The sequence below is a fragment of the Patagioenas fasciata genome, chromosome 26 (genome assembly GCF_037038585.1).
Source record: "Patagioenas fasciata isolate bPatFas1 chromosome 26, bPatFas1.hap1, whole genome shotgun sequence".
NCBI classification, from domain to species: Eukaryota; Metazoa; Chordata; class Aves; order Columbiformes; family Columbidae; genus Patagioenas; species Patagioenas fasciata.
The window spans coordinates 4,016,483-4,042,430 of NC_092545.1; the positions used below are offsets into that span (position 1 = coordinate 4,016,483).

Sequence of the window (25,948 nt, forward strand, 5' to 3'; positions counted from 1 at the left end):
TTGGTAAAGAATGACAAAGTTTTATTAAACAGCAACAAAACCAGAAAAACACGCCCTGGTTGGCTCCAGCCCCACACCGGGCTGCTCCTCTCCCACCCCACAGCCAAGCTCCGTCTCCCCAAAGCGCCCGGTGGCAGCAGAGGGGATGCTGGGGGGGTCCCTACGGCTTCTGGCCGAGCGCGGTTCCCGCCGCGGCGATGACGGAGGAGCCGCCCAGCGCTATGAGCGCGGTGCCGGCTCCCCCCGGCAGCACCGCCTGCGGCACCAAGTGTCTGCTGGCCAGAGCTTCCCTGCCATGGCCAACACTCCCCTCGTCCCCCACGGACGGGACCCTCCCCAGCGGCTCCGCCGTCCCCAGAGCGTGGCCGAGGGCCGGGACGCTCTTGCTCAGGCTGAGCTTGTCCCCAACGTGTCCCAGGGGCCCGTCGCCCTTCACCGTGGCCAATGCTGAGGTCAGGATGACGGTTTTGGAAGCGGTTTGAAGGACAGGTCCCACCTTGGAGTGGAGTAGGCTGCTGGCGGTGCTGGCGAAGGTGACGGCGCCGGTGGGAGAGCAGGAGGAGGATGAGGAAGGCTGGATGGCCGGCAGTTTGAGGGGGACCTCGCCCATCGCAGACTTGGTGAGCGCAGACAGCTTGGCGTCCGACATGACGTAGAGCGTCTTCATGGGGCTGCTGGCGGTCACTGCGGGGAAGGGGACAGCATGGTCGGTGACACAGGGACGCGGTGGCCAACCCAGGGTCACAGCTGTCCCACCGCACTGACCCTGCGGAGCGGGACCCCGAAACAAACCCTGTCCCATCCTGGGTGAGGAAAACACAACAGCCAAACTCAAGCAGCATCAGCACCGCTCAGATCACCCAGCTCCTCATTCCGGGGCTGGTGTCCTACCACAAAAAGTCCCCTCCTGGTGGGACAAGACGTGATGGATCTGCCTGAGTCAAGTGTGCTCCATCTTAGAGAATCACAGGATCATTTTGGTTGGGAAAGACCATCAAGTGCACCCATAACCCACCCCTGGCACTGCCCCATGTCCTGAGAACCTCATGTCCATCTGTCCAGCCCTCCAGGGATGGTGACTCCAGCACTGCCCTGGGCAGCCTGTTCCAATGCCCCACAGCCCTTTGGGGAACAAGCTGTTCCCCATATCCAACCCCAGCCTCCCCTGGCACAACTTGACGCCGTTTCCTCTGCTCCTGGCGCTTGTTCCTGGGGAGCAGAGCCCGACCCCCCTGGCTCCAAGCTCCTTTCAGGCAGTTCAGAGATCAGAAGGTCTCCCCTCAGCTCCTGTTCTCCAGCTGAACCCCCAGCTCCCTCAGCCGCTCCCATCACACTTGTGCTCCAGCCCCTTCCCCAGATTCTTCATCTCACCCCATCCAACCTGCCCCAACCGCACTGAGCTCACGTTGCTCTCTGGACCTGGCTCAAGCTCCTGCTCAGCTCCAGCATCTCCAGCTCCACCAGCAGTGCTGGGGATGCTCAGACCCTCATTGTGCTAAAAAACTTGAGGTTTTGTGAAATGAAGAGCTCTAAGGTTGTATCGTAGCGGTCACCCCGAGTCGGTCTGCAGCAGCCACAGCCCAGAGAGAACCAAAAGGGAGAGGGAATTCACCAAGATCTCACCGCTGGGTTCAGACGCGCTCACGGGATGGGACAAAGCCTGGAAACGCGCAGGTGGTTCAAGTAACTCCGGCCAGAGACCCCCCATGCGGGAGCAGCTCAGGTTGCCCAACGCTGCGACCTGCTCCATCCCTGGGACGCACTGCGTCCCGCGACACAGGGACATCCAAGGTGACATTGAAGCACTCATCAGGGTGACATCGCGCCACCAACGCAGCACAGACCTCTCCGACATGAAGAGCCATGAGCTGATGACCGAGTGTCCAACCACCAACCCCATCCCGGGGGTCGGGGAGGATGGAAGGGCAGCGGCACAGACGCGATGATGCTGTTAATACACTGGTAACGACCACTCCACAAACACAAAATGCTGACCCCCCAGCTCATCCCGCTGCTCCGGCGCAAACCCCCGCGGGATGCAAAGCCGAACCGAACCTCCTATAACAAATAACAGAAGGAACGAGAACAAACACACAGCGGACGACTTCAACCAGCGCTCCTGCGCCTCCCTGGCGAGTCCTGGGGGGGAAACGCAGATTTCGAGGCTCTGCAAAGATGGGTTGGTTGGGTTTAGTGCCTGCAAGGAAATCTGACGGTGCGAGAAGACACAGATGCTGCGGAGCTGCTTTGTTTGATTTTTGGGAAACCGGGACAGCCCCACTGACCTTCATCCCCTCAATGTGACCAAGGGCTGGCTCCCTGCACACCCCGGTGCTTGCCTGGAAATCGGCTGGATTGAGAGCAATAAAAACACCGGCTCGGCGGGTAGTGGGATGTTGGGTAGTGGAGCCTTTGGGGATGCAATGGAGCACATCACCGCTTTATGTTTTAAATAAAACTGGTTGGGTAGCGTCTGCAATATTTGTTTAGCTGTAATTGGATGGGTTTGTGCTCCCCAGGGCAAAGAAAATAAATGTGGGCAGTGTGCTTGGAGAACATGAGGGGACACTAAACACGAAGTGTAGATAATCCCGTGTTTGGGCTCGAGTTTAACACATCAGCTGCGCGGAGCCAAAACTCCTCGCGCAAAGAAACCACGGGGGATCAAAAATAAAGATGGGCTTAAAAATAAGCAGGACTGAGGCAGCCGTTCCCCGGAGTGACCGCGCAGACGTCACCGGCAGCTCCGGTCCCCGCGCCCGCCACCGCCGTGCGCCTCACCTAAGGGTGCTGCGGCGGTCGGACGCGCCGGGGGGTCGGCGGGAGCCGTCTCTGCGCCGGCATGGGCTTTGCCGAGATCCGTCGGAGCCGGGGCCGGCAGGTTCCCAACCGCGCCGTCCGGAGCCTGGAAGGGTTAAAGTAACGGAGAGCTGCTGGACACGGAGCCGCGCTGGCGCTCGCCTGGAGAAAAAATCACAGCGCCTCTCCCTGTTGCTCCAAACCTCGCTGGGCGGTCAGTACCGAAAACACAGGGAGAAAATCCGCAGAGATCTGTGTTTTAAAGCGTGACGGTGTGGAGAGCGGCACGACTCGTCAGCTTTTTGTGGAGGGACGGGGATGGCGCCGTCCCCATCTGCGGCTGTTGGGAAAATCCGTTCCGCTCGTTTCCTCCGCAACAATAATGAAATGACGGCCCGGAGCTCAAGGGTGATTTGTGCATCGTGCAAACCGGCTTGCAAGAGCGAGACAATAGTACCAGTAGCACCAGTGAAAGCCCAGTGTAAACTGGGACATCCCATCCTCTGCAGCAGACGAGCTGCCCTCATGCTTAACCAAGACATACAAGCCCCTTTAATCAGAACCAGCTGGTTACACAGCACCAGTGTCCAATACTGGGACAACTGGGGAGCCGGGATTTGTACCCTAAGGCAGAGTGTCCTGGTTTGGGTTGGGATGGGGTTCATTTTCTCTCCCGTAGCTGGTTTAGTGCTGAAAATGGGATTTGGAATGAGAATCATGTGGATAATAGGCTGATGGTCTGGTCGTTGACAAGCGATGTTTGTACCAAGTCGAGGACTTTTGAGCTGGGGGTGCACGAGGAGGACTGAGTGATCTTAAATGTCTTTTCCACCAAAATAATTCTGAGATTAACCGGCCCAAGGGATATTCCAATGACTATTTAAACTGGGGGAAGTGGTTGGTGAACGCCCACTGCTCAGGAACTGGCTGGGTATCGGTCGACAGGTGATGAATTGCACTTTTCCCTTCCTATTCTCTTAAACTCTGTGTTGTATCCTGCAAGGTTTAGCCCCATTTTTTCCCCAATTCTCTCCCCTATCCCCGTGGGAAGTGAAGGGCAGTCAGTGGTGCTGAGCTGCCTGCCGGGTTAAACCACACCAGGATGGCAGCACCAAAATACCTGGAAATTCACCCATTTCAGGGCTTCTTCTAACGGATCTGGGGCAGCTTCACTTCCCTGCGCGACCGTCCAAGTGTGTGAAATCATGGAGAGGTCACCACACTCGCCCAGGAGCGCTTGGTCCTGGTTTCAACTGGGACAGAGTTAGTTTTCCTCGCTGTAGCTGCTGCGGTGCCGTGGTTTTGATTTGGAATGAGAATAATGTTGATAATACAGCGATGTTTTGAGTGTTGCTAAGGCAGGCGAGGACTTTTCAGCTTCTCAGCTGTGCCAGGTGCACAAGGAGCTGGGAGGGGATGCAGCTGACCCCAAGTGACCAAAGGGATATTCCAGACCACATGATGTCATGCTCCATATATATATATATATAAAACATATGTTTTCCTGGAGATGACTGAACACCTCCCTGCAATGGGAAGCAGTTAATTAATACTTCACTTACTAACTTGCCTTTATCTCGACCCATAACTACTGTCACTTCTGCGATTCTCTCCCCTTCCCATTTTGGGGGAGTGAGCGAGTGGCTGCGTGGGGCTGAGGTTAAACCACAACACCCTCCCAGCCATGAGTGACGTAATTCATGCCCCAAAGCAGCTTTTCCAGCTATAAACCAGACACCCACCTCTTCGGTCTGACTTCTGAGCCAATTTACTCCCTTTCCTTAAGTCTAAGCTCCTCTACCTGTTTTTCCATGCCTTGGCACAGCAATTTGATGCTGCTCCATTAGCTATAATTAATATTTCTGCCCTCTGAGAGTGTAAGGGTCAAGCTTTAGGAAAATAAAGGTGTTTACTGGTGGTTTGCTGGCTCTGGGCTGGAGTCGGAGATTGATCCTCACCCAAAGCGACTTTCAAACCACCGTGGAGCAGTTTATTGAAGAGAGAAGCGGAAACTTGCTCGTATTTTCACTTTAAAGCCACTCAAACACTCTTGCTGCTTCTTACTCCGCTATTCACAGAAAACATTTGCAAAGTCCCCGGGGAGATTCCTCAAGTTTTCCACCTCCTGTTTAATGCCGGCGGGGGGAGGAAAAGAGTTACCCACTCAAAGTGCATCTGCTACAGGCATCGCTCCAACCCCCGGAGTTTAAACAACAAATAAATTACATTAAAAAAATCAAAGTACACAGCCGCTGCGTGGGCTTCACGCTTCCCTACAGGCCCCGCGGAACCATCAGCCGGAATTTCAAAGGGAACCCAACCAACGGCAGCTCCGGCTGCTGCTGAAAACACGCGAGTTTAAGCCCTGAGCATTATCCCCAAAGCCTTCTGTAATTTTGCTCGTTTACAGGAAGGTTAGATTACGTAATCCGAGGTACACACACGAGCTGACGTCGAGGGCTATAATTAGTTACAAAAACACGCGGCTCACTCCGTTTCCTGTAAAAACACAGCTTTCGGTTTGCTTTTGAACCGACTTTCGAAGCCGGCCACACAATTAAGCCCGACCTTGAAGACACAGGCTCAGCGTTGTAGGTCAAAGTCACAGCTCCACCACCTTAAAAATATTACACAGACTCATTAATTCCAGCGTGGAGCTGCAAAAAGTTTCATCACACTGCGGAATTATTGTTCTGCTGGAGGTTTAGGGTCCCTCGGAGGTAAGGAGGGACGCAAAGGGAAGCACGTGAGTTCTGATGGTTTATTAAAGAGATTTTGAAGAGCACAAAAGACTCCAAGAATTTCAGAGCTACAAAGCGACTCACCCGCTGCGTAGGTGGGATCTGCGCTGTGTTTTTAAGCTCTACCCAAGCCGGCCTTAAGCTCGGCTTTGCCAATGCCTGTGGGCTCTGTTGTAGAGTCAAGTGACTGAAAGAAACACAGATAAGTCACGGGAGGAAGGACGCAGGTGCTCCCAAATCTGAGCTTCAACCAGCAGCAAACCAGGACTCTGTGTAGAAATTATCAGCAACGGCGGACGCTCCAAGGCGTAAATTAAGGATTTCGCGATCCTGCTGTTCATCCTTAACCAACTGTACCATCCAAAGGCCTCACCTTTAGGAGAATGTATCCCAAAATATATCTCAGGGCTTCACACAACATTGAACAGCCTCTGCAGAGAGCAGCAAGGGGCAGAAGTGTGTTTCCTACCTCCACAATGCTGCTCAAAACTCGAGCCAGCCCAGCAACAGGGACTAAACCCCAGAGCTTCATCTGCTACGGAGAGATTTCTCTGTCTCTCCTGGTCGGGGCCCGCGGTAGCGCTATCGAAAGCAGGAAAATTAGGTGCAAGAGGAAAAGAAAAAACAAACCCTGCCAATCTGGAGTGATCTTGGTACCCTCAGCCTCAGTGCCAGTTTGTTAATTCCTGTTGGGAACTGGAGTTTGATCCCCACTGGATGCTCCGCACTCATCCAACTGCCCAAGCTGTAGCGTTTGTCGTTCTGGGAGCCTGTTGACTTGTTCTTTGAACTATTTTCTCCCTGAAAATGCCTCAAAATCGCTGCAGCCAGCACCTGTTGGACAGTTGTACCGCTCAGCACACGCTCAAGCAACCAGCTGCCTTTTTCCTGCCTCCTTCATCCCTAGGAAGATGAGCACAGGTTCCTACATCCAGGAAAACATCTACAGGAGAGACGTGAGTGTCGTACAGCTCAGAGCTGGGACCACAGGGAAGCCACCTGAGCTTGGGTCACCCTTGCTGATGACACATTGCAGTTACCGCTGACCAGCCAACCTTTCCACCCTCATGTTTATTAATCCAGCTCAAAATCGACAGCAGTTTAGGACAGAGCCCAAGGATACACCTGCAGCAAATTCATCCCTACCTCCAGGACCCGAGGCTGAGAGGTTGACGTTACGGTTCCCAAACACACTACTGTCACAACAAAATAAACCCTTTTCCACTTGGATCTCATCCTTTCAACCCAACAGCACCAAGACTAATGCAGGAAGGCAGCCAGGATCCGCGAGACAGCATCTGGCACGTGTTGAGAGTCCAAATATAAGAGTTTTTCCTACTGTCAGTGATCACCTCCAAAAGGAGACCCGTATCAAACAGATATAAGCTCGGAGCACACGCTCAGCCCCTCATAAAATTGGTTTGAACAGCACGGCAGTGAGAAAAAGCAGAGACAGACACTCCTCCCACCAAACCCTGTTACTGCCAAGAAGTGCCAGAGCTTCAGGAACAACTCCCATGCTGGTATCAGCTTTTCAAGCCGAACCCGAGGTTCCCTCGGTGCAGTACTGGTGTGAGATCGAGCACAATCCACCCTGTTACTAACAGACACAAAGATGACCCGGGTCCTCTTAACCAGCACAAAGCAACAAAGCTCATCGCACCCAAGACGTGACCAAGAATGCTTTCCCTACAACGGCTATATCCTCAATAGTTGGAAAAAGCTCAGAGGAGCAGCAGCGGACACTTTTCCTATAGAGATGATGCCAAAAGTTACCTGCGGTGCCTGCGTCTGCATCGGCTGTTCCTCCGGCTGGGGCTGGACGGTCCCCATGGTCGCCTGGCTCAGCGTGGTGACACGGCTGGGCTGCCCACGCAGCGTCACAGTGATGGTCGTCGGGGCCTTCAAGCCTAGAAAACACGTGAGTGACACATCCCTGAGACATGAGGGCTGTGGAGGTCGCACTCACCAACCGGGAGCTGCAGCAGAAGCCTCTTCCCATTAGAGGAGGGTGCTCAGAAATCGCCTGCCCATAGCTACAGCTCAAACGGCAAAGGATTGGGAAGAGTGGCTGGAAAGCTGCTCAGTGGAAAATGGACCTGGGGGTGTTGGTGACAGCAGCTGAACATGAGCCAGAGTGTGCCCAGGTGGCCAAGAGGCCACCAGCATCATGGCTGGTACCAGCGCTGTGTGGCCAGCAGGCCCAGGGTAGTGACCATCCCTGTGCTGGGACCTGGGGAGGAAAAACCTCGAATCCTGCGGGCAGTTTTGGGCTCCTCAGACCAAGAAAAATCTTGAGATGCTGGAGTGAGTTGAGAGAAGGGAATGGAGCTGGTGAGGGGCTGGAGCACAAGTGTGATGGGAGCGGCTGAGGGACCTGGGGGGAGACCTTCTGATCTCTGAACTGCCTGAAAGGAGCTTGGAGTCAGGGGGGTCGGGCTCTGCTCCCCAGGAACAAGCGCCAGGAGCAGAAGAAACAGCGTCAAGTTGTGCCAGGGGAAGCTGAGGTCAGAAATTTGGGATAATTTCTTCCCCAAAGGGCTGTGGGGCATTGGAACAGGCTGCCCAGGGCAGTGCTGGAGTCACCATCCCTGGAGGGGTTTAAAATACGCATAGATGAGGTTCTCAGGGACATGGGGCAGTGCCGGGGTGGGTTATGGTTGGACTTGATGATCTTGAGTGTCTTTTCCAACCCAAATGATTCTATAAGCTTTGGAAACACTGTTTTTGGGGTGATGGGGTGCTCCAGGCACCTGGATCACATTCCTGTCCCCCTCGTCCCTCACCTGCCGCCTGGTTGGAGATCTGGGCCAGGCCGGGCAGACTGCTAGCCAGCTTGGCCAGTCCCCCGTTCGTCAGCAGCTGGTGAATGGCCGTGGGCTTCCCGCTGGCCGAGGCTCCCAGAGACAAAGAGGTGGCAACCGGGATGGTGCGGACAATTGTGCCGGTGCCCGTGGTGATGGTGCTCAGGGTCTGGATGGGCGTGGGCGTCTTCACAGCTGAGGTCTGGAAGGAGAAGCAGAAGCACTAAGTAACTGGAGGGAAAGGGGATGCCGGGATGGCACAGCCTATTCCTCCCGCAGAAAATAGAGGTTTTTGGAAATCAGAGCTTCCACGCTTCATTCTGGTGGCCACAAACAGGTCTAAAGGGAAGCAAATTTGTCGTTTCCAGTCTGCACATATTCCTTTCAACTTGAAAGTGTGACTGGGAGAAACTGTGACTCTATTTCTAATGAAGCCACCAGTTTTGAATGAGGGTGCCTCAAACCGAAGGGATGGGGAGTGTTGGCTGGGAGAACACAGAACAAGGAGGAGAAAGATCGCTGATGCTTCCAGTCCATTCTCCAACTCCCATTTTCTAGGTGGCCACCTGGAACCAGCTTCCCATAGCCCTGTTTCCCAGACCTCAGCCCACCCACAAGAACCTTTAGCCCCTTTAGCCCCATCATTTCTGCTGCATTTCACACCCGACATCCCCATCTCCTCCGCGTTACCTGCACAGGTGACCCGGCCGCAGCCGCACCAGCAGGAACGGCCGAGGACTTGGTCCCGATGTCCTGCAGGCTGAAGCTCAGCCCTTGCAGGAGGCTGCTGGCAGATGCTGCTCCTAAAAAAAAAGGAAAGAATAAAGAAATCAGGCTTGGAGAAACCACCAGCATGAAATTCTAGTGGTGGGGGTGTTTGTTAAACTGGGTTTTTTCAAAGAGCAGCCTCCCCACAGCCTGGGGATCCTCTCGGCTGCCCTGCACACACAGTGCAACACATTTCACTGCTGCAGCCACAAATAGGGTTCTGTGAAACCCAGAAGGCGAGAGGTCAGTGTTGGTGTCTCAAGGCATCATTATATAGAAACAACATCATTAACAGATCACCTACTGCACCTTCAACCTCATTTGACAGGATCCCACCGGATCTCTGCAACAGCAAACGCTGCCTGGGCCAAACCCAGAGTAGAGAATGCAAGAAAAAGGATCAACCAAGTGATTCTGGAGCTTTATGTGCACAAGAGGGCCGTGGAGAGCGGCAGGGGTACCTTGGAGGGCGCTGGCCGGCTGGGCCTGCACGCAGTGGGTGCCACTGGCCACCAGCCTGCTCTGCAGGGCATGGAACGCGCCGGGCGTCGTGCTGCTGGGGACGGCGGCAGACGGAGCAGGACTCGAGGAGGAGGTTTCTGCGGTCGAACTCAGCCTGAAAAAGCAAACGGGAGACTCCAGTTAGCGATAAACCGCAAAGGCAAGGCGAGGTGGTTTTGATAACAGGCTGTCGATGCAACCCAGCGCGCTCCTGGAAGACAGGATGATGGAAGACAGGATGAGGTATGAAAATCCAAAGCAAGATGTTCCCCCGTTCCCACCGCAGCGGGTAGAACAGGGAGCACCGTCCTGTTTTCAGCTGGGACGGAGTTAATTTCCTTCCTAGTAGCTGATGTTTTGGGTTTGGAATGAGAATTGTGTTGATAATAGGCTGATGTTTTGGTTGTTGCTAGGTGATGTTTGTACCAAGTCAAGGAGTTTGCAGGGAGGGGGCACAGCCATAACACTGTCCTCAACTAGGTAAAGGGATACTCCAGACCATATTATGTCATGCTTGGTATTTTGGGGGAAAATAAAGCAAGTGTGGGGATACTTGGAGTGATGGTGTTTCTCTTCCCAAGTCACCGTTTTCCCAGCTATGGCTGAACACCCGCCTGCAACGCGAAGGATGGAATTAATTCCTTTTTTTGCTTCGCTTGTGTGTGTGGCTTTTGCTTTACCTACTAATCTCTCCTTATCAGAACCCACAAGTTTTCTCACTCTTGCAATTCTCTCCCCCATCTCAACAGAGGTGAGTGAGTGAGTGGCTGCGTGGGACTCAGTTGCCGGCCAGGGTTAAACCACGACCAGCACCTACGGTAAAATCCACATTATTTCCAAATTGCAAGTGATCTCATTAGCTGTGCACACCTACCTAGGTAGCAATCCACCTTTCAGCGACACGTTCCCCATTCAAAACCCAATTTCTATTTGAGAACAGCTCTTCTTCCTCTCCCCTTCCAGATCAGAGTTTGCTTCTCCCAAGCTTAGTTTGAATTAAAAGGGAAAACAGCAACGTGAGATGTCAACGCCAGATTCATTCTCCAACAGAAAACCCAACTTTATGAAAGATTGAGGCTTCTTTGCCCTATTTTTAGACAAAAAATGCTTGACTGTTGGAAGGAATGAAGGGAAGGATTAAACGCCAACACTGAATTTCTAGCAAAGACACCACACTCATCAAAAGATGGAGATAAAACAATTGAAATTTGGGAAACTATCTAGAAATACAGCCCGACAGCCACAACACCTTCAACTTGTGCCCATTTCAGCCGTTCTCAGACTCACCTGCTGGTTGGCAAATCGTTCTCAGGAGCCTAAAAGTCTCCTGTGCTTCAGAAAATTCCAGTCATGGGCAAGATACCAGAAAGATGCACAGGCAGAAATCACCCTGTTGTGGTGCAGCCTTTCGAAAAACCCCAAAATTTCATAAAACAAGCAAAATTGCACTCACTTGGGGGTGGCGAGCAGCCCCGACAGCTCCTTTGCGCCCGATACGGACTGGCTCACGGCCATGGGGACCGGCTTTCCAGCGACAACTGCAAAAGAAAGAAGACATCTCACTTTTTCTCCTCCTGTAGCATTCCCCTGCTCTTGTACGACCACCACGCTGCTCGTAAAGCGTCTTCGGAAGGAAAATCCCGCTGCGGCCATAAAAACACAGGGCAGAATTGAGAATAAAAACCAGAAAGCTGCCGTTGTGGAAGGGTTAGGACACACGGGATTGAAGGAACCGGCTTAAAATCAACCTGTAAGCAGTGAAATCTCAGGTCCTTGTCACCAAACGCACATTTCTCTCCACTAATCCCCTTCTCCTGGTCCATCACAGATCAGTTGCCTCAAGCAGTTATTATAATTCAGATCCGGCTGGTCGCTACGGATCAATTTTATCAGCGTTTTCTAGAGACATTTTACAAAATACACATGGATGCGAGGAGCGAAAATAGTGGTTTATTGCGGCGTTTTGGGATACAAGTGGGTTTGTCTCGTGCGTTCCTCCTGCTCACACCCAGTACGAGGGAGTTCTTGGTTTGGCCGGTGTTTGCTTCTGCAATTCATTTCCTTTCTGTGAAAAGAAGTAAAGTTTGCAAAATTAAAAATAAAAACATTTTGGAAACTAGAGAATGTCAAAGCTGCCAGAAGATAAACCTTAAAAAAAAAAAGTGTATTTATTAGTTCATTTTTGCAGTTCAAAATAACACTTAAATTAACCGAGAGATGCTTCCAAAGGAGAATAATTATTTCTGAGCTCTGAAAACCTTGGATTTCCCACCAGAATGCAGACGCTGACCTTTCAGTCCTGCACTGCATGGAGCAAACACTAATTACGAGCGACTGCTTTTACATTTCTAGGGCTCTGCTCTTGTAAACGCCAGCAGTGGTGACAATGCAACATCCTTCAGGTACAAGGGTGACAGCAGCCAAAGCTTCCGGCCTCCTTGCAGAGGCTCAAGGGGATGCAGACGGCGCACATCACCTCTTTTTGGGCCGCAGGGACGTCCGCAACGCTCATTTTCCCATCTGCAGACGTGGGAGAGAAGCTGGAGTTTATTTATACGTGTATTAAGTGTGTATTGTGTGAGGTTTCAGTTCCGAAGGGTAAAAATCAAAGCGGGGCGCTCAGCAGATTCGTGAGGTCTGAACAGATCGAAGTCTTCCAGAACTTCCTTGTCGTCCCCAAAGCAGGAGCACGTTCCAGGTGAGAGCTCCGTGCAGTAGAACCGGAGGTTCACACAACCTACTCCTGCATCCCAGCGCCTCGGAGGAAGGCGGAACAGTCAAAATTGGCCTCACGGTGCGTTGCTCGGAGCGCGCGATTCCAACCGCTGTGGAAAACGGAGGCTCCTGCCAAGCTCCGACGTGTTGTCAGCCCAAGTCGCACCTTGAGCCTCCGTCTGCTTTCTGCAGCTAACTCCTCCAAAAATTGTTTAAAAATAATAAATATAATAAAAATCACAGCTCCCTCCCCATGCCCCAGAGTGGGTCTGGGCTCAGCCACCACCCCGGTTTTGTTACAGGTTAAGAAGCAGCTACGCAATCGCAACTCACTTTCGGCCTGGGTGGTGAGGGCTGCTCCGGTCCCCACGCCCGCGGCGTCTCCGTGAGAGACAATGGTCACCTTGATTTTGGCTCGTTTGGAGGGTTTGGTGCACTGGGTTGGGCTGGGGGTCTGCTGCCTCTTCAGCTGCGCACGCACCTCATCTTTCTCAGCCCCGTCCAAGTGCTCTGAGGAGACTGGAACTAGGGGACACAGAAGGAGCCTTTTTGAAAACCCCGGGTCCCTCGGGGTTGGCGCTGCTCCGAGGTGCGGAGGGGACACACATGCCCATGCACAGCTCACAGCTCCCTCCATGCCAGCCTTGCCCATGCACCAGGGACCCACGCTCCTCTTTTTTGCCATCCATGTGCCCTATGCTGCCGTCTTAAAGTCAGGACTGAGCTTAAGCTACTCACACACTGAGCGAAGAAAAACAGATGTTTACAGCGATACCACATCTCCACTTTTCATCTCAACGATCAATCCTGGCATCAGACCCCTCTGGTATTCCTAATTTCCAGGTGAGGGTGCAGACTCACAGCCAATGCGGGATTAAAGCTCGGCTCACCTGCTCCTCCAACGCACCCATAAAGGTATTTGCACGGCTGTTTTTCGGCACGTCCCTCACAGCGGCTCTCCATGCGCTGGACGGGAGCGCGGAGGTTTTAGAGGTGCCAAATGAAGCAGCCGAGAGCACAGAAGCCGCTGCAGCAAAGCCAAGCCCCCGTGCACCCCACGCTGCTGGGTTCTAGGGGAGAAAAACCACGAGCTGAGATTCCTCTTCCGCACCAACAGCTCATTTTGCTGCCGTGTCCTTGACCCGCCACATCTGTTTGGTCCTGCTTAAAGCACAAGGTTGCCAGAGCGAACTGAAAAAGCACAGAGGAGCTGTGACAAGCAGCCCAGGAACAAAACGCGGTCAGGAGCTGCCGCAGTCGTTCTCTGCTCCTCCCCAATACTGATATAGGGTTATCCAGCCCCAGTTTGAAACGAGGGTGCAGATCTGCCTCCTACCACCACCTGCGACAAGGGGAAAAGCCTTTCGCCCAAAGCTACGAAACCATCAAGAGCTTCTGAGGCAGATACCTCCCGCTTTGCAGATGCTCCAGGGCATCTACACCATGTATTCAACAGCCTAGAGGCCAAGATGTTATATAAAATCAATATATAGATGTATTTGTGTGTATATATATGTATTTATATGCTCTCTGAGCTGCAGGTACAAGACAAAACTGCAGCCAAGTCCCTGAATGTCAGGAGGCGTTCCAGGGCTGCTCTGGTCCCCAAGACAAGCGACAATCTCACCGTCCCGTGGCTCAAGCATATTAATTCGTGACACTCGTGCAATGCTCCCGTGCCTCCCACCCACCTGCAAACATGCGCGGTCTGAGTCACCGTCCAGAGGGACCTCACCAGGCGTGCACAGACTGTGGGCGCCAAAGCCACCCCCCCAAAAAAAGTGTCACCAGCCAAGCAGGACAGCGAAACGGCACATGCACAGGCAGCGGCGTTAGGTGCCCCTCAAAGCATCGACAAGCGGTGACCCAACGTCCCCCTGTGTCCCCACCGCAGATCCCCCGGCGCCAAGGGTGGCGTGTTCAGGAGGAGCACCCTGCTCCCAAAAAGCCAGCAATTGCTCCCAATAAACCAGCGATCGCTCCCAAAACACATCCCCCAGCTTCCTACCTCGCTGCTCAGACGGCCAAGCCAACGCGGTAATGAGCCCAGAGGTCTTAATTAGCTCTGGATTGTATGGAAAGGCAGCCCGGGGTGGTGTCAGCCTCTCCACATCTCCCTCTGGTTTCTCCTCCCAGGTGGGAGGGCTCGGGATGGGTGCAGGGCTCCGTGTGTGACCTCAGCACACAGGGGAAGGCACAAAACAAGGCTCAAGAACTAAATAAACCTTGAAATGAGGCTCAAGAAAGAGATAAACCTTTAAACCAACCAGCTCGGGCCAATATGTGCCTCAGGAGTTTGTCACTATGGTTGTGTACGTGCATTTTTGGACAATATCTCGTGTGCATTCAGGGCAAGCAGAGAGAATCAATCTTAGGAGGCAGAACATGGCAAAATAGCAGCAACTTCTCTGCATCCAGCGCTTGCCTCGTTCAGTTAAAAGCACCGGCATTCAGGTGCTGCACAGAGGGAGTTGTAACCCACATCAGTGCTCTCAGCACCCTGGGGTCACCCAAGTGGAGAAGTGACACCGACACCTCATGTGACAACACCGCAGCCTCGGATTTCAACCTCTCTTCCTCTCCTGGTCGCAGCTCCACGCAGTCACTGCCACTTGAGACGTCAAAACGCGTCTTTAGATCCACTGCGGATCTCGCCCCTCCATCCCTAAACCTCAGAGCACCGCACACGCCGAGACACGAGAGACCAGAAGACTAAGAACTGCTCACCCCTGTGTGTCTGCTGGCCCAGACATCATCCCTGTCCTGCCATGTCACCGTCTGTCCCAACTCTTCCTGACCTCTCTGCTCTTCCCCAACTCTCTCCAGCCAAAAGACGCTGCTCCACGTGTCTCCATCTGCCCCAAGTCACTGGCAGCCCCTTGTTTCTGCTCCCACCAACAGCTCCTTGGCTGCTCCATGTGTTTGGGACGCTCACGCAAAACATGCATCCCCTTCTCAGCCCCAGCGCAGGAAAGGGTTAAACTCTCCATCACAAAAAGTCACCGCATTGTCCGCAAAGTTTTAGTCTCTCAGAGCAAACCTGCTGCCAGACAACACAGCTCGAAGCGCAGTTATCTACCCACCGGGCCAAGGAAAGAGCTCAGGAAAAGTTAATGCTCTCAGCTAGCAAGTTTTAGCTTCAAATACAGCAATGAGAAAGCAAAAAAAAAGAAGCAGGGGGACAAGGGGACACGTTGGGCCACATCCCCAAACCAATGCAAGGGAAGAGGAAGACGGTGAAAGGAGGCAGAGACAGAGAGAAGGAGGGAGATGGAGAGAGAGACAGTGAGAAGTGAGGAGATACTCACCAAAGAGACATGAAGAGGTGCCAGGAGGAAGAGCTTTCCTCACCAGCATGTTTTGTTTCAGAAAAGCAGCGAACTGAGCTGAAATGAATCAGAGAGAATTACAGTATCACAGCCTGGCTCTGGGGACAGGAAGCTCCAGGGATGTCACCGCGACCCACAGACAGTGACCACGGAGCAGGGAGCTCCGGACACGACTCATCCAGCCACAGGGCACACAGAGACACAGCAGCGTCCTCTCCATGGCACGTGTGACACTACAAGAGGCATCACCCCGGATTTCCCGGACAGCACGAGCCCTCTCCAACCCCACAGGCACCGGGAAAAGATCAGGGCTCAGCTGCGAGAGGCACGGCCACAGTTTGACCAAGCACACGCACCAAAAAGATTGGAGACATCAGCCAGCACGGCCCTGAACGGCAACGGCCACAAATCCGGCCAGAAGCCACGCTGGAGCGGCGCTCCGGACAAAAACACGGCGGTCACGACACTCCCCACGCCACAGACCCTCCTCCTGCCTTCTAGAAACCTCCTGCCTCAGCTACAACAACACAGGAATAGATTTGAGTCCGTGGTTTGAGAAATCAAGGGAGATGCAAGCTTTGACTTCCTTCTGGAGCCTACCCTGGACTTAGAGCAGGACTTAGGAGGGTGACACTAGTACACAAGACAACAATGAGCCTGTTCGGGTCTGTCTGGAGCAAAGAAAAGCTTGAGAACTATCATCTGAGTATATGCCGGGGGATCATCACCAATAAAACCATTACCTGCATTCACAATCAGACTGAGGCTGCACTGTAAGGTTTGTAATCGGCACCCAACAGGACAAAAAAACCAAACCCCATACCACACAATTCAGGCTGCTTTCTTATTCAGAGCACGTTTTCCACTGGCGTTTGGTGGAAGATGACTCTAATTACCCAAAACCCACTGTTTTAGTCCTGATTCAATAGCCCAAATAATCTTTAGTCTCACTCCTAAGCAGCCTTCAAGGACAGGAGACTTAAGTCAAGCGGTTCACACTTGAAAAAGAATCAGAGGACGGCTCTGTGGTGATTTGTTCAGCCAGAGCAAGTGAAAACCCATCCCACTTTGACCAGCAAGCTGCAAAAAAACCCCTATTTTCAACCTAATTTCAACCCTCCACAGGTTGCTGCCTTGGGATGACAAGACAGGGAACGAAGCTGTAGAGAAAACTGCCACAAGGAGCTTGGAATTCAAGACAGGACTCAGAAGACAAACACCTAAACAGATAAAGACCAAAAAAAACGGCTGCTGAGAGGGAAGAGGGTGGGAAAGGTCCAGGGCGTTACCTTGTGCCTGTTTGTGTGTCAGGACCGTGTCCGCCCTCTGCACCTGCCGCTTGAGCAGCTGCGTGGTGCCCATGGGGCTGGGCTTCTGGCCAGAGGACACCGCAGCCATTTTCGTCTTGGGGCTCGACGTGGGGCTGCTGGAGACGCTGGATAAGTCCTGCTCAAAGAGGGGGAACAGCTCTTACCCCAAGAGGCAGGTGGAACCCCGAGTGCAGCAGCAGACAGGCAATAAAGCGTACATAGAATCACAGAATTGTTTTGGTTGGAAAAGACCTTTAAGATCATCGAGTCCAAACACTCCCCCATCCTTGGCACTGCCCCATGTCCTGAGAACCTCGTGTCCATCTGTCCAACCCTCCAGGGATGGTGACTCCAGCACTGCCCTGGGCAGCCTGTTCCAATGCCCCTTAGCCCTTTGGGGAAGAAATTGTTCCCCACATCCAATCTCAACCTCCCCTGGCGCAACTTGAGGCCGTTTCCTCTGCTCCTGGCGCTTGTTCCTGGGGAGCAGAGCCCGACCCCTCTGGCTCCAAGCTCCTTTCAGGCAGTTCAGAGATCAGAAGGTCTCCCCTTAGCTCCTGTTCTCCAGTTGAACCCCCCAGCTCCCTCAGCCTCTCCCCAGACTTATTCTCCATTTCTGCCCACCTATTTCTGAAGGTTCGTTTGCTTCCCCACAAGCCGTTAGTCCCTCACTACCCTCTCACCTTCTTCCAATACCAAGCACATCTCTCACTACACATCTCAGCAGCACAAAAGCATCTTCTCACACACCCTCACCCTTCCCCAACCCAAATTATCCCCCCACCTCAGATCCCGAGGGTGAAGCGGGCACTTTAGCTGCAGGTGAGGTGGGTCTGCTGGTTCTTTCGGGCAAGTCGAACGACAGATCCCTCCGGGTCGAGTCGCGTGGCTTCTTCTTCTTCTCAGCATCCAGGTCACGGGGATCGGAGCCCGAGTGGCTCTCTGCTCGGGTGAGGACTCCAGTCAAGAAATCAGCTATTTCATCCTACGAAGGGTGAAACAAATAGTTAATTAAGTGGTGTGGAGGTGTCTAAACAACTCATCTTCACGGCCTGAAATGAAAAAAAAGACATATTCCCAAACAGGCAAATAATAAGGTTCTTTATGTTTAATATGCTGTAAAAAGCAACACCAAAATGTTACAGACCGACCTTGCTGATCCATTAAAGCTCATAATCCACTGATTTCTGACAAACAGGAGAGAAACATGATGATTTCTCCAATGTTCCCAAAAGTACCACTTGCATCCCCAGGTAGATGCACTGGACAACTCAGAAAATGCTCTTTATTCACGGTGCACTATCAGGAAGCTCACGTTTCTCCTCCCAAAACGAGACTTCAAAATCCCCCTCATGAGATCGATCACCTTCAATCCAACCCCTCCTGCCAGAACGGTTCTAACTTGTGGGCACCAAGATGTCTTCGACGATTTTTTTAATAGATCTGAGGTATAAAAGGAAGATTTCTGTGGTTACCTGGATGCACCTGTCCACCATACTCTGGGTCAGGCCTTCTGTCTTCTTTTTGGCTTTGCTTATCCTATTAAAAGAGAAAACCAAAACCAGACGTAAGCCAACGTGCAGTTGGTTTTCCACTTTCCCACTCACGACCTCATTCTGTAAATGGATTTCTGCGGTTACCAAATGTGTGCAAGTGCGACAGGAGAAAAAGCTCCAAAATTTACTGAAACCTTAAGAGCTTCTTGCTTCCTGCAAGATTTTTCCAGTCTCCCTCACCCAAATTCTGTGCACAGCTTTCAATAATCTATGATTCCAGAGACAGGAGGGGCACAAAAAAGCAAATACTTGCTCTAGTGTCGCACCACACTGGGAGAAACGACGCAGATTTATCACCGAAAAATCAACTCTCTATCCAACATACCCCATTTTGACTGACAAAGTCGACCTTGAAGCGTCTTTATGCAGTTCCTGTCTAGTTTCAGTATCAAATTTGGGGTTTACTTTTGCAAGTGGCACGCTCAGATCTTGCCTGGTGTTTCTGGGAAGCAAGTGCCGATCTCACAGCCCATTACCTGAGGTTGTCGTCTGCTCCTCCCACCACCACCATGCTGTTATCCGCTCGGATTTTCTCCCGGAAATCTTCCATGGCTTCGATGTTGCACTGGAGGGAATTCTGACCGATCACGAAGAGGACGGGGGTCTTCATCTCCAGGAGGGGGTCGTCAACATCCTAAAAAAGCACAAGGAACTGTAATTTGGAAGGATCAAGGATGTAGAGTCTTCAGAGCCAAACATCTGTTTTAATTAGATGAGTATTCCCAAAGAGGCAAAGCACATGCCACAGGGGCAGAAAATACTTTGTGTGCAAGCCCAGTACGTGCCAACTGTGTCCGGAAAGGACAGAAATATAAACTGGACGGTTCGTTTAAACATCTCATGAGAAAGACTGAAAAAGCTGCTCGAGTGCATTGTGCTGTTACTCATTAAGAGCTGAGACAGCCACTCTCCTCCTCAAAAACCCTATTTCATGGCTTTTTCCTCCTTCCAAGCTTTCGTAGCACAAGCCCAGACTATGGCTGAAGAAACACCAACAGCGAAGCTTCCTGGGATGAGCCCTGCATGGAATTTAGATCCTGCAGAAAACTCTGCTCGAGCACTGCACCGAGCTCCAGCAAATGCCTTTTACACCAATTTCTACCACACTCGGAATTAGCCACTTAATTAGCACAACTGTAATCATTCCCAACGCAGTCACACTCATAAAGGAGCAATTTGGGCTTCACCTACATTAATCCAAGTTGTCACCTCTGGTGCCAAGTGATACGGTGAATAGGTGACACCAGGAACGAGGTGCAAAAATGTGTCAGAGCAGAGAGGAGTAAATGCAGGATGTGGCATCAAGAATCCAACTGCCCTGTCTGCCAGGCACACCTCCTCCAAATAAAAACCTCCAAAAAATCTTCCCGTTATCACTGGATTTCCAAGCCAAATTCAATTTAAAAATCTAGAGAGGTTTTTTAAGAAGCACAGTTCTTTAAATGGCTCCATGTCCCTTTGGTCCCTACCCCTCGGGGGCCATCGACGGTGAGCAGGGGGAATCCAAGGCACACAACTGCGGTGACGTACTCCAGCACCGAAACCTGGGTGGGAAAGCAACAATCAGCATCCAAGTGCATCGAGGGTGCGAAAGCTGCTCTGCCAGGCACAGAAATATGGGATGTGACTTCAATTATTCAGCCCCTCAGGACAAGAAAGCCCTTGAGGTACTGGAGAGAGGTCAGAGAAGGGAACAGAGCTGGGGAAGGGGCTGGAGCACAAGTGTGATGGGAGCGGCTGAGGGAACCAGAATAGGAAGAGAAACGGCCTCAAGTTGCGCCAACGGAGGCTGAGGTTGGAAATTTGGGATAATTTCTTCCCCAAAGGGCTGTGGGGCATTGGAACAGGCTGCCCAGGGCAGTGCTGGAGTCACCATCCCTGGAGGGTTGGACAGACATCGATATGAGGTTCTCAGGACACTGGGCAGTGCCAGGGGTGGGGGAATGGGTGGACTCAATTTTAAAGGGCTTTTCCAACCAAAACGATTCTCTGATTCTACACCAAGCGCTGAAACAATCAAGAGAAAGTGGGCAGAACGCTTCGATCACAAAAGCAAGACATGATATATACACTCAAAATTGACTTACGTGACAGGCCACTAAGGCACCCGTGTTCCACCCAATCAGGATGATCGGCTTGTGGGAGAAGTGGCTGTGAATCTACAGGAGAAAAACCCAAAAACACACAGATGGAGAAGAGGGACAGACAAAGGGACGATGCACTGGGGTGGCACAAGCGAGTGGTTTGAAGGGAGCAGCACAGGCTCCCCAATACACTTGTGGGTCTTTCTTACCTCGGCCACTTTGCTCCTCACCGCCCCAATCATGTGTTCCAGACACTGCAACACCCCCACCCCGCTGCCGTTGTTCAGCAGGTGGGTGGCGATGGGAATCACCTGCCGTTTGAAATGAAAGATTGATAAATAACCCGTCACTGGGGACAACAGGTCCTGACAACGATGAGTACGGACTGGAACGCAGTTTTTGCATGAACTTGTGCTTCCCAGCACTTCTTTCCCCCAGGATTTACTCCTAGCTACTAAAACCAAGACGAAATAGAGAATTCCCCACAGAAACAACCTCACGCAGCGTATCTAACACATTAGGACTGTACGAGCAGTTACATATCCAGGCAGAGGATAAGGTGACCTCTCTCCCCCAACACCTTCCTATGAGAAGACTTAATCCTTAACAACAGCAATGATACAACCTAAACTGCTGAAAATTGATGGTTTTGTCAACAAGAGACACCAAACGCATCAGATTTGGGCAACTTCGTCTCCTGTGCAGCATCTTAAATGCTAAACACTGTGGGTGGCAGATGCCAGCCCCTGCTTTCTGCAGAATCAAGTGTTTTTATACACCAACAGCTTATAAAAACAAGCTCAGCAGATCTTCCCTCCTTTCAAATCCAACTATACGAACCTTTCCCAAGCAGGAAAGCTGCGACTGCCAGAATCGGTGCCGTCGAGACGTGGGGAACATGGAGTTGGAGGGTCCAGAGGAAGCGATCAGGATGAGGGGGGAACCGGGCAATTTGCTCTACAAAATTCAATAAAAAGACACGTGGAAGGACAGCAACTTCCCCGCCCAAAACCTCGCTGCTCAAAGCAGGAGGAATCCTACCCATTATTGATCACATTTTCCCCAGCCAAAGCTACCCCAGGATAATTCAGGGGGAAAATGTGTTCAACAGAAGGGACCCCCCTCACACTGAGCACGTCTAAAACAACAGGAAAAGAGTCCAGGAAGCAAGACAGAGATGGAAAGAAGACAACAGCAGGATGGGAAGAATAAAACTGATGCGAGTTCAGCTCCTGGCTCCCTACAAGAGGTACTTACTGGTTTATTATGGGACAGGACCCCCACTGCTGGGTCCCACGGCCTCTTCAGCAGCAGCGACAGAGCCTCGGCGCCCGCCGCCCCCGTCTTGGCCGTAGAGGAGAGCAGCATCCTGTCGATCAGCGTGGGGATCTGGAAACAGAGGCCAGAACGGGCTGAGAAAACACACACAGCCACTCCAGAGAAAAACTCCATCAGCTCCCTTTAACGAGCTTTATAATGAGAGAACATTTTAAGCGATAGCAAATTAATTAGCTGCTTTTATCACCTTTCCTTTCAGCGTTTGCAGAGCATCCAGGTAAGCAGCCAGCACCGGCAAACTGAGGGTTTCCACCAACGTCGTGTGAAGCCACTGGATCAGTTTGGTGTCCCAGTTGACGCTCGCCAGAGCTTGGCGGACCCTCCGAGCACATTTGTCCACCGCTATCCTCCTCAGGACGGGCTCGTTGCAAGCCTAAAAAGCAGGAAATTTAAAAGAAATATGGTTATGGGAGTAATCAAGTGTGTCACGGGCGTCCCAAGCCACACAGAAGTATCAGTTTGGGCAGCCCAAAGACCAAACTCCTCGCAGGGAAGACAAAATCTTGCATCCAAGCAGCAAAGAGTTTCCTTTTTCTTAAGGCTACACAAACCTAGAAGCCAAGACTTTCATCTTGACTGAACCAGGCTTTGCTAGGAAGGGCTGATAAAAACCACACAGGCAGTGACTCTGCTGGGAAGCGAAACAGGGAGTGAAAGAGCTTACCCCTTCATTAGCCAAACGAGCCAGGCGGTCAGACTGCAGCGCCTTGTGAATCTTATTAAACAGCTTGTTCTGCGCCATCGTCCAACCCGTCCTGGTGGGAAAAGCCGAGAGGAAACGTCAGTCGCTGTCACAGACACATCCAGGTCCTGCGAGTCGCTGCCCGTTCCCAGGACAGCCACAGTGACCGCAGCCTCAAAAATCGACTTATGGCTACAGACAAGCAAGTTTGGCTATTGAGGAATTAAGTTAAAGGATGATTCAATAAAAAACACCAGGTTTGAAGTGTCACCAGGGTGTGTCGGTGAATTTCCAAGCATCAGAAAGGCAAGAGGAACAGCAGAAGAAATAAACAAGACCAAAATAATCACTGGTTTAGCACAGGTTATCGGTACATTTCTTGAACTGTCCAGAAAAACAAATTCCATTCCTTATAACCTCGAGATTATGAACTGGCTTAACTACAGTTCCAAGGAGGGATTTTAATTTACGCAGGTCCTCATTTCTAATTTTTGACGTTGGATATTGGCTGAATTGAGGATGTGCATGTAATTTACCAACTCGCTGCCCCAACCTCTGAACACAAAAGCCGCACACAAAGAGCACAGGAAAGATTCAACAGCCCGTCCAACCTCTACCATCACACCCAAGGAGGAATTTGGACACTAAAATCCATTTGTTCTGAACATTATTCAGTTCAGGAACATCACTGTGTGTTGAGCCACGGTAAAAATAAACCCACACCGTGCAATGATAGTTTTTTAGTGCCTGAATTTCTCATCTCTGGCCTCCCTGCACTACCTGTTGACGTGTTCCTCCCAGTCGTCGGGCGGCGGGGGAGCGTCGGCGTCCGTGCGGGCGAACATCACGTGCCGCTCGCACTCGTTCATCACGCTGCGCGCCTTCTGGTTGTCGTACAGCGGAACGGGCGTGGGCGTCACCGTCTCCACGTCGATAGGGACATCGGCTTCGCTGTCAGGGGGAATGGCGGGTTAGGGAATCGCTCAGCGCAGGCTCTGCTGGGCGTTAAAATTAAAAGTCGGCTGAGCGTCACGACCGTGGGTTTTGTTATTCCCACTCTCGGCCCAAGAACAAGGCCCTGAGCTGTGAACCTGAGCGCAGCCCCCACATCAGCCCCACAGACCCCTCAGAACCTCTCCCAGGAGCCACATAACCCCCCCATAGGACCCCCTGTCCTGTTCCACAGGCCCCTCAGGACCCGTCCCAACCCTACATAATCCCCCCAGACCCACAGGACCCCCTCCTGCCCCACAGAATCCCCCCCAAATCCATTCCACAGGCCCCTCAGGACATTCCACAGCTCCACATAACTCCCCACAGGCCCCTCAGCCCCATAGGATCCTCCCCCCTGCCCCACCAGCCCATCAAGACCCCCCTGTTGCTCCACAGGCTACTCAGGACCCTCCCAGCCCCATGTAAATCCCCCAACAGGCCCCACAAGAACCCCCACTGCTCCACAGGCCCCTCAAAACCATCCCTGCCCCACATGACCCCCACAGGCCCCTTCCCAGCCCCACATAAACACCCTAACAGGCCCTACAGTCCCACAAGACACCCCCCGCCGCTCTACAGACCCCTCAAGACCCCCAGCCCCACAAAAGCCCCACAGAGAGGATGGAGCCCCCGTTTCACAGGCCCCTTCCCAGCCCCACATAAAGCCCCCAACAGACCCCACAATACATCCCTTTGTTCCACAACCCCCATAAGCCCCTTCCCAGCCCCATGTAAATCCCCCCACAGACCCATAGGCCCCCTCTCTGCTCTCCAGGCCCATAGGACCCCTCCATCCCCACGACCTCCATAGGACCCCCCTGCTCCACAGGCCCCACAACCCTCCCCATCCCTACCCCCACCCCAACAGGTCCATAGGATCCCCCCTGCTCCACAGGTCCCTTCCCAACACCATGTAAATCCCCCCACAGGCCCATAGTACCCCTAACCCCCAGAACACCCCCCTACAACAGACCCATAGGCCCCCTCCCTGCTCCCCAGGCCCATAGGACCCCCCCTCATCCCCACAACTCCCCAAAGGACCCCCCCCGCTCCACGGGTCCCTTTCCAGCCCCATGTAAACACCCCCCACAGATCCACAAGATCCCCACTCCTCCCCAGGCCCATAGGACCCCCCCGTCACGCCCATAGGATCCCCCCTGCTCCACAGGTCCCTTCCCAGCCCCATGTAAATCTCCCCACCGACCCACAGGCCCCCTCCCTGCTCCCCAGGCCCATAGGACCCCCCCATCCCCACAACCCCCCATAGGATTCCCCACTGCTCCGCAGGCCCCACAAGCCCCTTCCCAGCCCCATGTAAATAAACCCCACAGGCCCTCTCCCTGCTCCCCAGGCCCATAGGACCCCCCAGTCCCCACACCCCCCCGCCCCGACAGGCCCACAGAACCTCCCCTGTTCCATAGGCCCCTTCCCAGCCCCATGTAAATCCCCCCACAGACTCATAGACCCCCTCCCTGTTCCTCAGGCCTCACAGGACGGTCCCAGCCCCACAGGACCACCATCCCCACAGGACCCCCATCCCCATAGGCCCCCTCCCCGCTCACAGGGCGGGCCCGGGCTGCTGCCGTCGCGGGGTCAGGAACAGGAGGCGGGCGGGCCGGGCGGCGCTGGCGTCGGGGTGAGCGCTCCAGGGCTTGGCGTAGCTGTGGTCCAGGCACACCAGGTCCAGCTCCCGCTCGTGGGCCGACAGCTGCAGGAGCAGGGACGTGCCCATCCTGCGCGCCGACCACTGCAGCTCCCGATCGCGGTCGCGATGGTCGCGATCCCCCCCCCCGCGCTGCGACATGGCCCTAGCGCCGCCCGCCGCGCCTGCGCCGGACACGCCCCCTAAGCGCATGCGCGGCGGGCTCGGGGGCGGGAAAGCGCGGGGAGTGGATTCTGAGGGGCGGAGAGAGGCGGGGCCAAAGCGCGGAGGGCGGAGTCTGGAGCGGAGTGTGTGGGCGGGGACACGGGAGATCCCAGGATCACAGAATCCCGGAATGTCAGGGGTTGAAGGGACCTGGAAAGCTCATCCAGTGCAATCCCCCCATGGAGCAGAGAAGGAGACTCCACAACCTCCCTGAGCAGCCTGGGCCAGGCTCTGACACCCTCACCAGGAACAAGTTTCTTCTCAAATTTAAGTGGAACCTCCTGTGTTCCAGTTTGCACCCATTGCCCCTTGTCCTATCACTGGTTGTCACCGAGAAGAGCCTGGCTCCATCCTCCTGACACTGCCCCTTTAGATCTCTGTAAACATGAATGAGGTCACCCCTCAGTCTCCTCTTCTCCAGCTCCAGAGCCCCAGCTCCCTCAGCCTTTCCTCACACGGGA

General features: G+C 53.1%; 2 protein-coding genes across 2 annotated transcripts in view; one reads left to right on the top strand and one right to left on the bottom strand.

Moving 5' to 3' along the window:
* KANSL3 (KAT8 regulatory NSL complex subunit 3) lies at window positions 1-25,455 on the bottom strand. The gene is made up of 22 exons (XM_065856710.2): window positions 25,183-25,455; window positions 23,408-23,578; window positions 22,610-22,700; window positions 22,133-22,318; window positions 21,865-21,996; window positions 21,448-21,564; window positions 20,817-20,918; window positions 20,611-20,682; window positions 19,993-20,067; window positions 19,000-19,157; window positions 18,443-18,506; window positions 17,752-17,952; window positions 16,947-17,103; window positions 15,637-15,714; window positions 12,662-12,853; window positions 11,067-11,151; window positions 9,574-9,728; window positions 9,035-9,147; window positions 8,327-8,546; window positions 7,317-7,450; window positions 2,782-2,905; window positions 1-684 (listed from the first exon to the last, which is right to left on the bottom strand). The coding sequence occupies exons 1-22, from the start codon at window positions 25,422-25,424 to the stop codon at window positions 161-163; spliced, it is 3,393 nt and encodes a 1,130-aa protein (XP_065712782.1). The 5' UTR covers window positions 25,425-25,455; the 3' UTR covers window positions 1-160.
* Window positions 25,423-25,948, top strand: part of FER1L5 (fer-1 like family member 5) — a 17,977-nt gene continuing 17,451 nt past the window's right edge. Inside the window, exon 1 of the mRNA XM_065856553.1 lies at window positions 25,423-25,570. Within this exon, the coding sequence (XP_065712625.1) occupies window positions 25,423-25,570 (148 nt within the window). The remainder of the gene's footprint in view (window positions 25,571-25,948) is intronic.

Coding starts and splice junctions, on each gene's coding strand:
- KANSL3 (XM_065856710.2), bottom strand. CDS start 25,424: ATGTCGCAGCGCGGGGGGGGGGATCGCGACCATCGCGACCGCGATCGG. Junction 17,104..17,751: donor CTTCACCCTCGGGATCTGAG/GTGGGGGGATAA, acceptor CTCTTTGAGCAG/GACTTATCCAGCGTCTCCAG. Junction 11,152..12,661: donor CCTCACCACCCAGGCCGAAA/GTGAGTTGCGAT, acceptor TTTCTTTTGCAG/TTGTCGCTGGAAAGCCGGTC.